Source organism: Myotis nattereri (genome assembly GCF_964212035.1).
Source record: "Myotis nattereri genome assembly, chromosome: 15".
NCBI lineage: Eukaryota > Metazoa > Chordata > Mammalia > Chiroptera > Vespertilionidae > Myotis > Myotis nattereri.
In genome coordinates this window covers 774,150-792,778 of record NC_138090.1, presented here as the reverse complement: position 1 = coordinate 792,778, position 18,629 = coordinate 774,150, and the positions used below count along the sequence as shown (strand labels likewise).

General features: G+C 55.3%; 1 protein-coding gene across 1 annotated transcript in view; it reads right to left on the bottom strand.

The window, feature by feature from the left end:
• The window catches only part of TSHZ3 (teashirt zinc finger homeobox 3), a 55,660-nt gene extending 49,935 nt beyond the window's left edge, over positions 1-5,725 (bottom strand). The window contains exon 1 of the mRNA XM_081107007.1: positions 5,477-5,725. Coding sequence (XP_080963133.1) covers positions 5,477-5,516 — 40 coding nt within the window. The 5' untranslated portion in view covers positions 5,517-5,725. The remainder of the gene's footprint in view (positions 1-5,476) is intronic.
• Positions 5,726-18,629: the final 12,904 nt, after the last annotated feature.

Here is an 18,629-nt window from a genome sequence, read left to right as displayed (position 1 = left end):
TTGAAAGTACTTAAACCAAAGGATCTAAGCGCTGATCAAATCAAGTGTATGTGCTCGAAATGTCTTCTTTTTAAAATGGGGTTTATGAAATATTCAGTGTTTGGTCAAGGACACCATGTAATCTTTCGAGTCAAGACTCCTCACCCTGGAGCCTGACAGGCCACTGGTCACGAGCAGAAGATGGTCTATTCCTTCTCAGAATGCACGGCATTATTCTAGTCACAAACAAGAACCTGAATTTTTACGTGTTTAACATAAATGTTTACAAATGTTTTTAAAAATTAGAGAAAGCTACCAAGTCTATATATCCATTCCTCACAATTCAGGTAAAAATTCCATGAGGGGAAAAGAAAACATTCAAGCCATTGTTTAGTAGGATTTAAAAATTAATTTAATGACTAACTGCAAATACTGGAAACTAGAATTAATCTGTCTGGATTTTTTTAAAGGCTTACAGACATTTAAATGCATGTATCGGGCACTTTATCAACCTAACATAAAATTGTCATCTTATCTTATTATATGACTGTTTTATGCATGTGTCAAAGAATTTAAAAATGACTGCCTGTCTATTGAGTCTAATTACAACTGCACATTATCTGTCTGGATGTACTAGTCCACATCATTGTTACCAAATACAATATATTGTATTCACCTTGCGTTTCTAACTTCAGACAGAGAAACCACCATTTGGAGGATAAGTAACACCCACACAGACACACACACGCACACACGCACACACACGCACACACACACGCACACACACGCACACACACACGCACACACACGAACACACACATGCACACACGCACACCTGAGCGAGTGTGGGGAAGTGCCACCACGTCCTGTGCTGTGCTGTTTGCCTCCATGGCTGAGGGGTGATGCTACCGAGTGTTACAAAATGGCTTAAGGAAAGCCCGGCGGGTAACCACACTACACAGATGGGAGACACACACCCTACTTTTCTAACTGCAAGACCGAAGCTATTTTTACAGTCCGTCCAGGGACAGGCAGGAGAGCCGCCCGACTGCGCGAGGAAGGGCTTGACCTGCTCGCGCTGCTGGATGAGACGTGGCTGCTGTGCACCAGGGCCAGGGACTCCCGTCCTCCCGCTGCTCCCGCCTGCGCCTGAGCCCTGGCTTCCCCACGACGCAGACACGCGTGGCAGGGGAAGCACACCTGCTGTCCCAGCAGGGCCGGCCCTTCTCCTCCCAGACCCTGAAGCGGAGGGTGGGAGGAAGGGTTTTAGTTCTGGGGTCTCACCTGGGCTTCCTGGCCCTGAGCAGTCACCTCTCATTCTCATCACTTTGCAAAACCATCTTTAGTAAAAAGAGGAAAAATGCAGACTTGTGAGGCAATTTCGGGAGTAACTGCTGATACATCAGTTATTGACTGTCTCGCTGCCGTTTATGAGCGCGCTCAAGGCAAAACTGAGAACAAAATGACAACATCAACCGCTCGCAATCAAGTGTGGCCCTGGAGAGCACTGAAGCCCTAACTGACAGTTGTCAGGATAATGGGGGCCCAGCCGCCGGTTCCGGAAGATTCCCTCCCTTGTGTGGATGTCCAGGGAATATCCTTGCCTCCTGCCCTCTTTGTTTTCTCCTTCATCTTGATTTTCCTTTTAAAATCTGCGCTGCTCCTCCCATTTTGCAGGAAGGGGGGATCACAGAGCACCCAAAGCAGTCGTTTGCCGCCTTGCCACAGGGCAGACACCTGTCCACAGGAGAAGCGTGTGGCAGGTGTGAGGGAAGTGCGTTCCCCAGGCCGAACCACAGTGCCCCGATGCTCCCGGAGCCGCCAGGAGAGGAGAGGAAGCTGTTCTCAGAGCTGCCCGGTAGGTACGTGGAGAAGACTTAGGAAGACGAGGGTGGTGCACTGGGCACCGCATGCCCTGTCTGCTGGCGGCGTGAGCCCCTGTGCCTGCCACCATGGCCATCCTGCTGTCCCAGCAGGTGCCAAGGGGTCCAAACACTGTGATAAAAGTCAAGAAGCTTAAGGCTCACCCTGGGAGTATGACCCCAAGGAGCCCGAGGGAGACTCTTCTCCCTCAACGAATAAGACACCCAAGGTCAGTGGCAAGTTGTTGTCACTGAGGATTTTTTTGAAAGTTTAGGTAATAGCTTTCTATAATTTTACATTTTCTCCAGAAAATGAAGATGAACGGATCAAATGTTATCTGCTAATAAGTGTTGTTCTAAAATGCTTTCCTGATATTTAAACACACACACACACACACACACACACACACAACATGTTTAAAAGCAAACATTGGGAGAGAGTGAGGCTCAGCAAGGAATAATGGTCTCCCCTGAAGGGCATCGGCCTCCCTACCCCATTCCTCTGAGTTCTGCGGGCAGCAACCTCCGTCCAGCACCAGAATGCGGCCCTCCAAAACCACACCCGGAGGAAGGGCACTCCTGCCGGCTTCTCTCCAGCAGGTGAAGAAATCTCTCTCCCTTGGAGAAAAGACACTGAGCCATGCATAATTTCTATCAGAAAAAAATTCTAAAGTGCAGAAATCTGTCTCTTCAGGGATTCCTGGAGCCTGCTTCGGCTTTGCGGCGAGGCAGCTCCATTTGGCCCAGAGAGAAAGCCCCGCACCTGTGCGCCGCGCCGTCACGCTCTGCCCAGCTCGCAGGCCTTTGTGGTTGTTATTCTACCCCAGACCATTAAAAGGGCCCTAATTCCTATGACATGATTATCCAGGTACCAAAGCCCATTTGTCACCTGCAGCAGAAAATTGAGTTAATGCACAACTAAAGGCAGCCAGGACTGTGTAATATCAACTTGATTACATCAAACTAGCTGCAAACCTAATTCTGCTGGATGACACTGCGTCGGGCTTGTCATCTCCAATCATTAAAGCTGTCAGAAATCCATCAGGTTTACAGCTAATTAGGTGAACACTAATGAAGCTGGCAAAACAACTTTTCTTTTTTTATGGCTGAGCGGACCTTTCACTTTGGAGGGGAAAAATCCTCGAGGATCCTCAAGGTTGCTGGGGACTGGATTTTCAGTTACCAATCAGCAGACATCTTCCTTTTTCCCACTCTCTCTCTCTCTCTCAGTACAAAGCAATCAATGTGTCGTCACTCCCAGGACGCCACAAAAGCAGGCATGAACCTTATAACTTGCAGCTGTGAGAACTAAAACAGGAGGAAAAAAAGGGAAGTTTCTTGTCCATTTAAACAAACAAACAAACAAAAACCCCAAAACTCTCACAGCTCACGTATTGGCCTGTGCATACTTATCGTTGGCCTAGAGGTGGAGGGGTTTCCCTCCTCTCTCCTTAAATAAGTCACCCTTCAGACATCCCCACCCCACCCCCCACACGTCCATTAGCCAAGGCATTCTGATAACGTAAATCCAAAACCAGGGTATGGGAAGAAAGAAAGCACTCACGCTGCCAACTTCTGATTGACCATTAAGCTATTGATGAATGTGCCTGTCAGGAGAGAGACAATTAAATCAAATATGAAACAAAGTCGTTTTGACGGGTCATTTTGATAGAGCAAAACCATTCTTCCATCTCCTATTAGTCGTGCAGTCAAGTTTTTACATAATGAGTATTTCTTAACTAACCTGAGATTTCCTGCCTGGCTTTTTAAAAGGTGCAAAAAATTAGTGAACAGGTTGCTTTAAAAATGTACATTTCTTTCTTATCTAATATTTTTAGCAGAAAGTTATCAAATAAGAGTGTCAGATTGGCAAGGTGGGAGAGAAAGATGAACCAACCGTAGAGAGAGTTCTAAACCAAATGTAAGTTGGGATCACATATGGCTCATTTGACTGAGGCACACAGATACCTTAAAATGTGCATCAAAGAGAAAAGAAAAATCCCAGAGACTGGAAGAAGCCCAAGACACTCCTACTGCCGAGCTCTGTGAAGGAATCCTCCAAACTTTTAGAGGTTATTTTAGGCAGATAAGCTCTTTCTTGAGCTTGAATTCAAAGCAGAAGGTGGTATGGTCAAGTAGCATCTCCAGGAGATGACTTGAGAGGCAGCACCCTCCCTACAGCCACGCTGGGGGTGCTCAAACTTTCTAAATTTGGGCCACACTGGGCAGAGAGAACAAAACCGGAATTACACCCCCCAAACCAGACCTATTTATCCTATGGTTTTCTTAAGACACTAACAGGAAAGCACGTTTCTGGGAGAAGAAAGACTCATTCCCACAACCCATCCACCCTGCCGCCCCTCTGCAAGGAGTTCTGAGAGGAGCCAGCTTGTGAGCTCCACCGGCAGCCGGCCAGCAGGAAGGACAGGGCCCTGAGCATCACCCACCATTACTACAGCCACAACACCTTTCTCTAAGAAGGCACCAGGCAAGGTCTGGCCCTTCTCTCTGCCCTCCCTCCTTTCACCAAAGGAAAAGAACAGAAAAGAAGAGAAAACGAAAGAAAGAAACCTCCACTTCACCTCCCGTAGGGCAGCCTCTGACCCTCAGCACAGGAGTGTTACTCATCAGAACGCATCCCATCCCTATGTGGTCCTCTCAGCAGTGGGTCCCAAATCCCACAGTTGCACTGACAGGGCCCTAGTGACGTCACACAGCTTGGCCTCACCATCGCCAGTGATTTATTGATGTTTATTGGGAATGAATAGATCAAAGGCAGCAGCATGACAGGCGATCAATCAGTCATCAAATCAAGGGTGGCAAGGGGCCAGTACCCCTTCTTCCAAGCAACATGCCCCCAACTGACATTACTGCAAAATAATGTTATGTGTGTGGATTCGGTTTGATTTTCAATGATGCTTTTTCTAGAAAAGATAAAAAGCTTAGTCTTAACAGGAGTTGACACTCCTGGCAAAAAAAAAAAAAAAAAAGGAAAAAAAGTACTCAGACACATCCCAGAACTAAGTGCTAGGAGGCAATGAGGTGGGAGAGGCAGTGTTAGGAAGCAGGGGCTGGAGGGGGAGCCAGCCGGGAAATGGCACGCCAGCATCTAACACTGACTTGACAGTCATCTGACAATACCCAGACTCTGTGCGCTCTGGCTTCCACCGCTGTGCCCGGTTTGGGCCCAATAAAGGAAGACTCCATCGGGCTGGCAGGAAGGTGACCTGGCAGTCCCAGCCCTCCAGCTGCAGGAGGACAGGGAAGGTGTCCCGGGAACTCAGTGGCCCCGCCTGCCCCCACAGACAGACACAGTAGAGGCTCCTTCCCACCCCCTCCGCAGCCCGAGAGCTGGGAGTCAGGAGCCAGCCGGCTTCAGTCGCCGGGTGTCCTAAGTGGGTGCCAGCAAGGCTACAACAGAACGCGGCTGGTGTCCGGAGGGCGCCGGGTCCAGGAGGTGGGCACAGGCACCCAGAGAGGGGAGCAGCGAGGAGCCTGTGCCCCGAGTCACTCTGCGCGGGCAGAGGCAGAGGGGCGGGAGCGGGGCCAGCCGAGCAGGGTCGCCACTGGCTGGAGCCCCGGGCGGGCGAGCGGAGGAAGAGGAGGAGGAGAGGAGGAGAGGAAGCGGCTCGTACCTGCTGCGCGCCGGGGCGCCTGCTGCTTCCTCCTCGGCATGATGCTCCTCCGGCGACTGCCACTGCCGCCGCACCGCCGCTGCCGGCTGAGGAGCAGGAGGGAGGGGCGGCGGGCCCGAGGGGGGGCCGCGGGCTGGCTCTCAGCCTCCCCCCAGAGAGGGCCGCCCGCAGGATGCTGCTGCGCCCGGGCTCTGTGTCCCCCCCGCTCTGCGCTCCACCGCGATCCCGAACGTGCGGAGGGAAGAAGGAGGGCGGGCGCGGGAGGCTCGGGAGGGAGGAGCACAGGGGGGTGGGGAGGGAGGACCGCGCTGCCGGCGGAATGGGAAGTTTGACAAATCGCTCCAGAGGCCAGAGGAGGAGGGGGCGGGGAGGAGCGGCGGCCCTGCCCCCCTTCTTGCCCGGTCCCCAGATGAGGTGCGCGGGTTCGGGACCGGGGGCCGGGAGAGGGGAAAGCAGGCTCCCGGTAGGAGGAGGAGCTCGGGAACCGCCCCAGCCGGCCGTGCCCTGGTCCCCGCCCCGGGCAGGGGGTCAAGGCGAGGGGGCGCGCCTTCCCCGCCGCAGCCGCCGCCGCCGCCGCCGCCACGGCCCGGGCTCCGCGGTCCAGTCTTCGGCCCGCGGCGCGGCTGGAGCGGCGGCGTCGGCAACAGGCAAGCTTAACGGAAAAGGATATGATCGTGTCACTCGCCGCCCGCGGGGGCGCCGCGCCCCCGCACCCAGCGCGGGCCTCTCCAGGACCCCCGCCCAGTCCGGGGAGGGTATGCCTTCCTCTGCCTCCGCCCCGAGTGCGCAAGAGGGGCGCGGGGCCAGCCCCCGGATCCTGTCCCGGGCGCGCGCTCCCGCCCACCCCCTCCGCCCGGCCTTGGCCCATGGTCGTCCCCTCCACCCCGCCCGGGCCGCACTGCTCTCCACCGCCGAGCCCAGAACCCCCAGCTCGGTCCGGGTTTGGGCCCGCGCCCCTCCTGGATGCCGAGGCCACGGGCAGGCGCCCCGGCCCTCAGGGAGGAGGCCGCCGCGGGCTGGAGTGCGTGGGGGTAGCTCCAAGGGCCCGCGCCACCCGACTCCTCCCCCGGGACTCCCTGCCGCCACTTTCCCCAATTTCTTCTCCTGGGCAAACTTTCTCGGGCCTGTCCCGGGGTCGCAGAGGGCGGGTGCCTGCAAGTTTCCTCTCCGGACTGGGAAGGTCCAGGTCTCCGCGCCCCCTGAGCAGCTGGCTGCGCTCCCCACCCTGGGGCGCGGGGATCTCCCAGCAGGACCGGGCAGGGTAAGGCACTCGGGCTCCCAGGCCCCCCCTCCCCCGGGCGCCCAGGAATGGGGGGCCACCGCACCCGGCGCCCAGCCTGCCTGCGGTCCTGAACGAAAGAAATTGATTATTGATTGGACGATCGGGGTCGCCTGGGCCCCAAGCAAAGGGGCCGAGCCCACGGGCCCCCGTAGAAAAGCTGGCAAAGCTGCGGTGGCGGCGGGGAGGCACAGGCTCACTTACGGCCGCGAAGGTGCGGGTGGGCCCCGGCTCACCGGGAGGATGCCCCGGGCGGCGGAGGCGGCGGAGTGGGAGCCTGAGCCCGAGCGGTGCATCGATGCGCTGCGGGCTCGATTGCGTCTCCCTGGGCAGCTCGCGGGCCGGGAATGGGGCGGCCGCGGCAGGGCCAGCTCCGGGCTCTGCGGGGCGTCGCTGGCCGGGCGCGGGATCGGCCGCACCCGAGGTCCCCTGGATGCTGCTGCTCCCGGAGTGCAGGCTGGTGCTGCGGGGCTTCCCTGGGCCCGTGCCCGGCAGGGCGGGAGGGCCACGCCCGCGCCCTGGGACTGGCCGCCAGAGCGCCCGGGGCTGGGAGCCTGGCCTCTTCCTTTCCCACTTCCCCCCTGACGCTTCTATTTTTCTCTTTTCCCCCTCTTCTTCTGTCCCCTTTCCTCCTCCTTTTTCCTTTGTGACTGTTTCTCAAGTTAGTTTTCAAAGTTCACAGGCGCGCTCTCTTCCCTTTCAGACCCGGAGACCGTGCCATCTCCCCGGACGGTAAGACCACCGGCTCCCGGGCTCAGGCCAGACCCTCCGGGCAGAGGCGCCGCGCTCCTCCGGCTCCGGGGCTGCCTCTGCCCTGGCGCGCGGGAGCGCTCGGCGTGCGGGCGGCCGGCCGGCGGCGGGGAGTAGGCGGCAGGCGGCAGCCCGGAGAGGGCCGTGCGGGGCGGGCTGGGAGCTGGGGGCTGGCACGGCGAGCAGTGGGCACCTGCAGAGGCCGGAGCCCCTGACCCTCCAGGCCCGGGAGACGCGGCCGTGGGCGTGAAACGCTTCTTTCGAACGTGGACACGGTGAGTTGGCGGACGCTGCCCGCGGCCTCCCGGGTCTGGGCGCCTCTCCCCGGGGAGGGTCAGCACCCCGGGAGGCCAACTGCTCCCGCCCGCTCACCCCGTCCCGGAGCGCCCACCTCGGCGCCGGCGGTGGCGGTGGCCCGTGCGGTGCGCCAGGGACTCACACGGAAGGCGGAGAGTTCGCCCAGCTTCGTGCCTCCGCCTCCTCCTTCCCTTCCGAGCTGCTCTCCACCCGGTTCCTTCCGCCCCTCCCCCTGCCGGCCGCGGCCTGAGCTCAGGTCTTGGGGCCACCGGCTGCGGCGGGATCCTGGCCTCGCCTTCCCGGCTCAGGCGCTGCGCTCTGCGATCCGCCCTAACATCTGTCTGTCCGACCATTTGTGCATCCATCAGTGTCGAGGAGCCGCACACCGCAGCGGCAGCCCGTCACGCACCACGCGGGCTCTGCAGCGTGCACAGTGCACCGCGCCGCCTGGCCCGGCCCGCTTGGAACAGCCGGAAACCCAAAGCTCTATGGCGCCCTTGCAGCCACAGCACCCCCTTTCATATCGGGACCCCAAACGTGATTCGTTTTGCAAACCATTCTAGGGATGGGGCAGATGAGGGGACCATGTCGTTGTAGCGCTGCTCGCACCTCGCCACGTTCTTAGTCCTTCTCTGTGGACCGGGTGTGGCTAGGAGAGAGGGAAGGAAGGAAGGAGGCTCCCCAAACCCGCACCAAGCACCGTATAACCCCAGGCGACCTGGAGGCAGGGGCTTAAACTCCGGAAGCTGGGACTTGGAAGTCACCAGGCAGGTCTCAGCCAGAGAGTCTCAAGCTAAAACTTGGCTGCTGCCTGACAAGACCTGCTAATGCGGAGCAGAGGGGAGGCGAGGGGAGAAAAGCAATGGCAGTGAGAATCCTCCTCCATCGGGAGAGGGCAGGACCTTTGTAATTCACAGGTTATTCCCAGGGAGAGAGGGCCCCTGGCCAGGTAAGGAGTTCCCGTGCGTTTTCCAGGAACTGAAAGGGGCTGTGGCTGCAGTACCCGCCTTTCCCTCTTGCTTCACCTCCCCAGCCCCACCCTCCCCCTCCCCTGCACTGTCCCCAGGACAAACATCTGCACATCTGTCCAGGACCAGTCTGGCCAGGCCAAGGGGCCTTTCCAGTCCTCTTCCTAAGGTCACCAGGGGAAGGTGCAGGCAGGACCTCAGGCATCTGCTGGGCGCTGTACGGGCATCTCACCTAACTATTCCTACTGTCAATATCTTGGTCCTGGGGGCTGGAGAGTTCTGCCCCTCAGACGGGAGGCCACTACATCAGTGGGTTAATGCCTGTTCCTCTCTGGGTTCCGAGATGTGAGCGTTAGAAGGGGTATGGGCGGGCTTTCAAGGAAAGTGCCCGCAGGTCTCTGTGGTCCCAAGGAGGTTGGAGACCCCACTGCAGGGCAGGCCGGGCTTCTTCCTGCTTCCCAGGGGCGGGGCTGTGCACACCTGGAGTTGAACCCCTTGCTCAGGGAGGGCCACAGTTCCTCAGGAGACAGGCATGGAGCCACGCGTTCACCCACCGGGAAGTGCTGCCGGACCCGGGAAAAGCAAGCCGCTCCGTGCCGCACGGGCACCTGCTCACTTCTCAGCATGCAAGTCAAGCACAAAGTGACCCCCAGGCCAGTTAGATGCTCCCCCTCAGGGAGGTGCCGTGCTCCTGGGAACAATTTTTAAACCCAAAAATAAAGGGGACAGAGGGAGGAAAAGTGGGCCGAGGGGCAGCGGAGTGACACAAGGAACTGCCCCTGGCAAATGCCTCTAGAGCAGCGGTTCTCAACCTGTGGGTTGTGACCCCTTTGGGGGTCGAAGGACCCTTTCACAAGGGTTGCCTAAGACCATCGGAAAACACATATAATTACATATTATTTACAGTAGCAAAATTACAGTTATGAAGTAGCAATGAAAATAATTTTATGGTTGGGGGGCACCACAACATGAGGAGCTGTAATTAAAGGGTCGCAGCTTTAGGAAGGCTGAGAACCACTGCTCTAGAGGCTTCCACTGTGACCAGGTCGCTCCCCTCCCCCATCTGGGTGGTAATTTTTAGAGCCCAGAAAATTCCCAGGGCCATGAAGATAACTCCGGAGCCCCAAGATTGCACCTCGGGCCCAATGGAACCCCACCTGCCCCACGGCAGGGCACTGAGTGCCATTCAGCAAAAATGCTTCCAAATGCCACTTCCTGCCATGGGCTCAAGCCCCAGCCCAGCCTTGGGAGCTCTGGGAGGTAGGCACTGCCAATGCCGGGCTGACAGGGGAGTGCCTGCCCTCTGCTACCCAACCCCACCCAGAAAAGATCAAAAGGGGTGGGGGAGCCAAGAGCAGGCAGGCCAGAAGGCTCTGCTGGGTGAAGGGCAGAGTGGGGTCTGATGGCAGCCGCCTGCTGAGTCCAGAAAATCTGCCCAGAGGGGCAGCCAGGCCACACCTGGAGGCAGGCCAGGTTGGGTTCAGGTAGGACCGAGGGCAGTAGGTGACAGCCCGCCTGACCCAGAGAACTGCGTGCTTACTTGGAATGGCATGAGGGAAAAGACCAGGAGAGAGGGCGTGCTGGAAGCTGGCTCTAGGACCAAGGGCAAATAGCCAGGGTAGACTGAGTACTGGGAACCTAGGGGTCTAAGGCCACACCTTGGAGAAGGGTTCTCTGTGCCCTGAGGGAGGCACAGGCCACCTTGAAGGGCAGGGCTTGCTGAGTAGTCCTCTTGGGAAGCCTGCACCCAATTCCAAGGTGGGCCTTTGGGAAGCACAGAGTCTGTAGGCCAAGTGCCCTCCTGCCTGCACCCACCTGGAACACTGGCCTGGGGCCTGCCCCTTCCACACACCCCCTCACACCAAGGCCTGGGCTGGGGAGCTGGCTGCTGTCTGGGGGGTACCTCAACCAGGAACTGGGCCCTGGACCTCGCCCGCCCCTACCCAGGCACTTAGGGTTTGGACCCTGGGACCAAGCCCTTGCCAGACACTAAACTGGTTGTTAAAAATGCATTTACACAGCAGGAAAGTTTGTTTCTCTTTTACTGGTACTTTTGTTCCAAAGAACCAGATATTTTGTCTGTAAATTCTCCCAAGAACTTTTACAGCTTGATGTGAAATAAACCTTAGAAAATCCCAGCCACACAGAATGCCACTTCTGTGGGCCTCGGGGAGCTGCATGAGGAGTGCGGATATGAGCTGGGGCTAGGCAAGCTTCCTAGGGTGGCAGGGACTACTCTAGGTCAAGAATTGCTGTTGGGAGATAAAGAAGGAAATAACAAATAAAAGAATTGCTATTGGGGTGAAAGTGCCTCCCCACTCCCCCAGCACAGGGCACATAGGCTCCAGCAGTGTCCTACTTTGTAAATTTCTTGTCGTTCAGGGCACAGAGGGTGACCCAACTTTGCCAACTAAGCTCACTGCACACTGGCATCTCCATCAGAACCACTCGAGGAAAAAAAAGCCATCCTCTGGGCTGCCAAGCTGAACTGGGTGTAACTGAACAGAGACCTCTGGATGGAAGCTGACCAGATCAAGGTCCCTTAGAAACCGGGGCCATAGGTCCCCTCCTCCATGCCTTACTTTTTCTGATTCAGAATTTCCAAGTAGTTATTAAGGTCTTAAAAGAAACTCTATACACCTCCTAGGGAGGGAGGGAGGGAGGGAGGGAGGGGGGGAGGGAGGGAGGGAGAGGGAGGGAGGGGATTCCAGGTATTCCAGGGGAACTCCTCTGCCTCCTCCCCCATCTCCCAGGCCCTTTGCCAGTCCCCCCCACCCCCCCACCCCAGGATTTCCTGTGCTCTCACTCCCACACCTTCAGATTTGGGGAGCCCAGTTTAGTCTCCACTCTTTCTTCAATAATTATCTTTCAAACTCAATCATTTACCAAACTTTTAAAAAAAACTTTGAAGGAAACTGAAGATTAAATAAAGAAAATGAAAGTGTGTTTTCGCCTAAGGATACCTTAGGTCTGTCTGGAAGGCATCCTTACTGGCAATGTGCTTTGTCAAGTCCCTGTGTCCACGTGAGTGAGTGAGTGATCGAGCTTCGGGGTTAGTTTCCTGAATTACCTGCAGCAGCAAGGTGCGTTTTTCTTTACTCTGAGTGAGATGGATTTTTGGAAATCACTGGGGCAGAGCTTTAAAAAAAACACTCCAAACGCAAAACTACGGGAGACAGCTGCAGCTGGCGGGGCTAGCTGGCTGGCAGCACTGGAAGCAGGGGTGCCAGTCCTTCCTGGGCAGAGACAGGAGCTGCCAGGACCAGCCTGCATCTGAGCTGGGGTGTGGGGCAGCCTGATGCCAGGCTGAGCACCTTCTCTCCCAGGGGAACCTGGAGGAGGAGGTCCTCCCAGACCCACAGCAGCTCTGCACACAGGTGGCCTCAGGAAACCGCCGGATGCACCAAACAAGGGAGCCTCTCCCTGTTCCTTCCCCTTGTCCTCTCATACACAGGGTTTTGTTTGCCCTCCATCTCCAGGAGCTAAGAGCCCGCAGTTGCCAGTGGGGTCAGGAAGAGGGGCGCTGCACTGAGAACTCGTTCGCCCTTGTCTCTGTTTGAAACGTGGTGCCTCTCGCTGGTGCTCCAGGCCAGGAGAGCTGCGTCTTGGGGAGGTGTGCTCAGGGGTCACCTTCCTGTGTGCACACAGCATCCCATCTCTGGACTTAGAGAATGTCAAGGTTTTCCTCCGAATCTTCCTTCTCTCCTAGTCTTTCTACCGCTTCTTTTCTCTCCTCCTCCTCCTCCTCCTCCTCCTCCTCCTTCTCTTCCTCCCCCCCCCCCTTTCTGGTTTCTGGTGTTTTCTAGCAGTCCCTCTTCAACCCCCACACGAATTTACAAAGGTTTTTCATTTCCGGTCCACCAAGTGCTCACCTAGATCCTGAGAGAAAGAGTAGTTTTAGTTGCTGCCTCTTTTTAGATGGGGGGCGGGGGGGGGGTCAGAAACCAAGGGGGACACTTGGTTTAAAATATAAGAACGTGTTAAGAAGTTTCAAAGCTGCCAGTAAAACCCTCTAAGTGGCTGGTGATGCAGTGCCTGGAGTTGCGGTGATGGCATTGCTAAATGACTCTAATGCCCAAAGAAAAATATTACAAATGCCGGTGTCTGGGCCACCAATCGGGCGCCGCTCTCCGCGAGGGCGCCGGCTCCTCTCTGGCGCGAGGGCACCCGCATTTGCATGATAAATTGGCCAGACTAGCGGCGGCCAATGAAATATTAAAATTAGTCCGCGGGTGGGGGTGGAGTCCCTGGGGCTCCCCTTGGCCCAGCAAGGGAGCTGGCGGTCCCACCTCTCCTTCAGCGCCCTCTAGAGGCGGGACCTCGTGGAGGCGAGACCTCGGGGCGGCCGCTCCTCCCTGCTCCCCAAGAGGGGGAGGTGGGGCAGGGACCTGGCGGGCCTGTGTGTCCTGCACTTGGAAGTGTGAGTGGACGGCAGGGGCAGGCGGTGACGCCAAGGAAGGGTTTAAGGAGCGCGCTCTCTCTAACTCCCCTCCCCGCATTCCTCTTTGACTTCGCCCAGCAATACTGACATTCTGGAGCAGGCCAACCCACTCTGCCCTGAATAGGCTCTGCACCCAGGCAGGCCCCCAACAGGGTGCTGGGAGCTAGGATCAGGCTGGGGCGCCCCAGGGTCTGCACCCGGCCTGGAGCTGCCAAGCTTGGTGAGGCTGGGGGAGCCTGGCCCCGGAAGAGCCTGGGCTGGAGTGACACTGGGCCTCAGCAAGCAGGACTCCGCCCCTGGAAAACACACCTGGAGAAAGTGGCCAGCCCTCCAGGCAGGAGTGTGCAAAGGTGTGCAGGAGAGACGTGTATGGCACGCATCCGAGCACAGAAGCCCAGCCAGGAAAGGGGGGGGCATTAGTGCGGGTCACAAAGAAGCGATGGATAGGCTCCTCTGGGAAGGTGCTGTCCTCCCGAAAGGGAGCTGGTCTCCAGGCCTTGCTCCTACCTGCAGCTCAGGGCTCACTGGGGACTTTGCACAGGATACTGGGTTGGACCAATGGCTACCTCTTGTCTACTGACCCACAGGGATTTACAAAGGTTTGTAAACCCCTCCCGCTCACCACCATCTGGTGTCAGGTACCGGGGCGCCCTGGCCTCAGGCTTTATTGAAAGTAGTTCTTTCTCTACGGGGAGTGGCGAGCACTTTGTTCTTTAAAGCTCCATTTCAAAAGGAGTCAGGTCCCAGTTAACAGCTGCCTCAGGGAGTGCTGGAGCCCCACCCTCCTCCCTGCCAGGAGGGTCTCAGGCCCCAGGCAGCTCTGAGTTCCAGCCCCACAGCCATCCTCCCTGGGCTCCCTCACAGGGGAGAACCTGGGGGGAGGAGGCGAAGCTCAGTGCAGAGCCCCAGGCAGGGAGACTCAGAAAAACAATGGTGGGAAATGAGTACAAATTTGACAGAGTGAATTTTGATATTTGATCACCTTACAGATACTATCAGTGCCTTCAAACATGTTGTCCATAAGAGGATTAATTCATACGAAGTCTTCTGTATCATTTAAGGTTTTCCAGAATGTTTTGGCTGAAGTGAAGGCGCTCTGGTCTGGTCTGGTCTTGCTGGGGATACAGCTGGAAATCAGATGGTGACAGGGGTCGGGCCAGGCACATAGAACCCTGCTGTTCTAGAGACTCTTCAGCCTGGCCTGTGTGAGCGCCTGGGGCAGGGCTCCTACAGGGAGCAGGGCCACAGCTGGCAGCAGGGAAGGCCCTGGAAGGGAGCCCTGCGTGGCAGGGAGGCAGCCCACACCCTCCTCCTCCTCAGGCCTCACCTGCTGGCTAGGAAAAATGAGACTGAAAATGGGCCAGAGCACCTCCAACAGTCAACTTTCTCAAGGGGTCACTGCCACCTCTGAGGTCCAGAAATGAAAGCGCTCCTCCTGGGGGTGGTCCTGTCTGGGGCACGTCCACAGTCAAGACGGGAAGTCAGTAAAGGTGACAAAGCAGAGAGCAGGCTGCCCAGCCTCCCCCCGTGCAGCCAGTCCATTTCTGTCCAGGAGGAGTACCCACCGGCAGGTAGCACAGCAGGGTCAAGCCCACAGTGGGTCTGGTGGCTCTGCTGTGGACTTGCGCGGGGGCACACTGCAGGTGGGTGTGAGGTCTGCCCATGTGATGCAGGGCCCAGCTGGTGGCCCATCACTCACTAAGATTTGCCCTCTTTGAGCCTCACCTCCATCTCTGAACTGGGGCAGTGCTCTCTGTCTTAAACATTGGGAGGGGCTCCACCCACATTAGAGACGCCTTTGGAAACCTGCACTTCTTTGTGCTGCATGCGGGAGCGTTCGGGGTCAGCCCCGTCTGAGAGGCTGTGCTAGTAGCTGTGTGTTCTCAGGCAGGTCACTGGAGAGCCACTTCCCAGGTACCAGTGGGGCTCACCTGAAATGGGGGATGTGGGTGTTTTGGTGAAAAGCTTGATACACAGTAGCTGTCTAATATGTGGTGTCCTCTCCTCCAGCCACAGGGTCAGACTCCTGAAGACAAAGGCTTACAAATGGGATGTGGGTGGATGTACCTGAGGGTGCAGGCAGATGCTGGGAGCCGGGCAAAAAGAAAGAGGTGAGTTGCCAAAGGCAGGGCAGGTCACAGGCCTCTTGACTTCCTGGGAAGAGTGGGCATTTGCAGGGCCAAATGGCATATTCCTCTTTCTGGGAGCTCATTAAAGGAAGGGGGACAGTGAAGAAGCTCCCTGATATTTCTATTTCTCCTGCTAGTAGAGACTGGAATTTGCACCATCCAGGTCAGATGGAAAATAGAAGCCTGGAAATCTGACACTCTCATTGATTTGCCCTCTTTGCCGTCCTTACTTGCAAGAGGAAGAAATGTGACTTCAAAATTGCAATTAGGAGCCAGCCTGCTCAGGGCTCCTGTGCTGGTGCGGAGCCTGGCAGATCAAGGCCTGCCTGTCTCGTCCTGCAGAGGCGGGGCCTCCCACAGGCACCACCTGCACACCCTCCTTCCACACTCGCTCACATTTTGGTTGGGTCTTTGAAAAGATGGCAATTTTCCCAATGTTTTAAAAGTATTAACTTCCTTTCAAACATTCTTTAACCTTTAATGTTTGTAACTTGATGAAAAGGTCATTTTGCTCTGAGGGTGCTACTCTTCCAAAATGGTTCAGCTATCGGGGTGAATTCCATCCAAATTCTGAATTCTCTAATAGGACCCAAACCAATACACACACAGGCACATGTGCACACATGCAAATATAGACAAGTGCACACACAGGCACATGTGCACACATGCAACCTAGATGAATATTTTCTAGTGTGCATCTATGTAAATACAGGGTGGGGCAAAAGTAGGTTTGCAGTTGTTCACATGGAAAGTAATACAATAGGCCTAGCCCATTGCTCAGTGGTTAGGTCATCAGCCCACAGACTGAGGTTTGGGGGTTTGATTCCAGTTAAGGGCACATACCCCAGTTACAGGCTTGATCCCTGCCCCAGTCAGGGTGGGTACGGAAGGCAACCAGTGTACCTCTCTCACATCATGTTTCTCTCTCTCTGTCTCTCGCCCTCCCTTTCACTCTCTCTTAAAAAAAAAAATAATGGAAAAATATATCCTCCAGTGAGGAATAATACAAAAAAAAGAGAGAGAGAGAGAGAGAGAGAGAGAGAGAGAAGAAAATAATACAATAATTAATAAATAATAGTATAAGAACAAACTGTGTATTCACAGCTGTAACCCTGCTTTTGCCCCACCCTGTCCAGTTATGTGTATGCATTGAGATGTTTGTATCTCTTAGTATACATACGTCGTATACATAGACTCACAGGGACCTGAATTGGCATCTATGTCTCTAGATTCCTGACAGGAAAATGTCTCTAAAACGTACTTTTCTGAAGGATACGTTTTGCTAAACATTTGATGATAATCATTTATTATGCGATGCACATGCTCCTGATTTTTTTAAAAAAAGGGGTTGAGTCAATTCCTAATTTACCTTTTCCCTGCTGTTCACACAGTAAATGGCCCCAGAAGCCTGGGGGAGTCCAGAGGTTCTCTCCCTCTTCTTAGAGCCTCAGCCTGGGACCTCTGCTGAAGTTCCATTCATATGTAAATAGAGTTAATGGGCTCAGATAACAGCTTTCTGGAATTTTCTACAAGGAGACAGCCTGAGGTGCTTGCAGGACCCACAGTGTGTGTTTCACTGCCTCTGCTGCCTTTGGCTGTGCTGGCTGAGTCTCTAAAGGGAAGGGTCTGGGACAGCCCTGGGCAAACTATGGCCCACGGGCGGGATCCGGCCCGTTTGAAATGAATAAAACTGAAAAAAAAAAGACCGTACCCTTTCATGTAATGATGTTTACTTTGAATTTATATTAGTTCACACAAACACCCCATCCATGCTTTTGTTCCGGCCCCGCCCTCCGGTCCAGTTTAAGAACCCATGGTGGCCCTGCCCACCCCTGGTCTGGGGCCTGTGAGGAGCAGTCCTCGGGCACAGCAGGCCTCACCTCTCTCACTCACGTGATCTAAACTGAGGGAGTCAGATCAGAGCACTGGGTGACAGTGGCCTCATATTCAACCTCAGAGAGCGAATGAGACTTCTCGGAGGATACAGATTCTACTTAAACACCTGCCCTGGGACAGGCTGGGGCTTGGATGAGTGGTCATAAAGTGCACTGCAGCTTGTGACTGTCTGAGTAGCCCCCTTGGGGCCCGAGGCAGGGCAGGGTCCCCCACCTGTGAGCTGGGCAGGCCTGTCAGTCATGGTGGCTGTTTCACAGGAAATGCTCTGGTTTATGTCCCCCAAACCTTCTGTGCTTCCACCCCAGGGCCCGTTTCTGAGCCCCTCCTCATTTCAGCCATCCTGAGAATATGTTTAATTAGAACTTGGCCATACAGCCCTTGAAAATAAAACAGAAGGGACCAGCTAATGATACTCCTCAGCATTCTGTGGCAAACATATATTTTTTAATAAAACACTTTTCTAACCAGAGTAATCCCTTGGGGTGCAAATCCTCATTTATAAGATCTCCCAAAGGGAGTTAAGGAAAAGGTGCCTTATAAAGAAAAAAGACAAAGAGAGCAGGGACGTGCTTCCAAAGAGCTCATAAAAGATACACTTATTCTGAGGCTGATACAGATATCTTAAAGATGAAAAGCTTTATTTCAAATGTCTTATAATTCTCTCCTGTATTTTTTTAATCCCCACCCGAGGATATTTTTTCTATTGATTTTTTTAGAGAGCATGGAGGGAAGGGAGAAGTGCAGCAGAGAGAGAGAGAGAGAGAGAGAGAGAGAGAGAGGTGAGAGAGACACATTGATTGGTTGCCTCCCTCACGTACCCCTACCAGGCTCCAGGATCAAGCCGGCAGCCAAGTTACATGCTCTTGACTGAATCAAACCTGAGACCCTTTGGTCCATGGGCCAACACTCCAAGCACTGAACCAAACTGGCCAGGGCTCTTTTCTGTATTTTTGATCATTTAGATCTTCCCCCTTTTGATTACCACCAATGCCCATGTTTTTCATTCTGCTGTTTTTCTTAAGGATAATATTTAAATGAACAAGTGATTCTCTGCAATGGGCCTGGTCTCCTACTGGCCCTCCCCTCCCCTGACTTTGTGACTGGCCCCCATCAGGAGCCTGCCCTGTGGGCCTGCCGTGCAGAAGGCTGGGCTGGGGGGTGGGGGAAAGGGGGCTTTCCTGAGGTCTCTGCAGCCAGGAGCAGGTCCCTCTCTGGAAGTGGTAGGACATTTACATTCATGAGGCTGATAGCCCAGTGGATAAAAGTCATAAAAGTGATAGCTAATGCTTGCTGGGGGGTTTTCCACCCCAGGCAACACCCTAGGAGTCTTAAGTATCTCATTTAATCTAAAAGGGGCACAGTTGAACCACAGCTGCTGACAACTCTCAGGCGA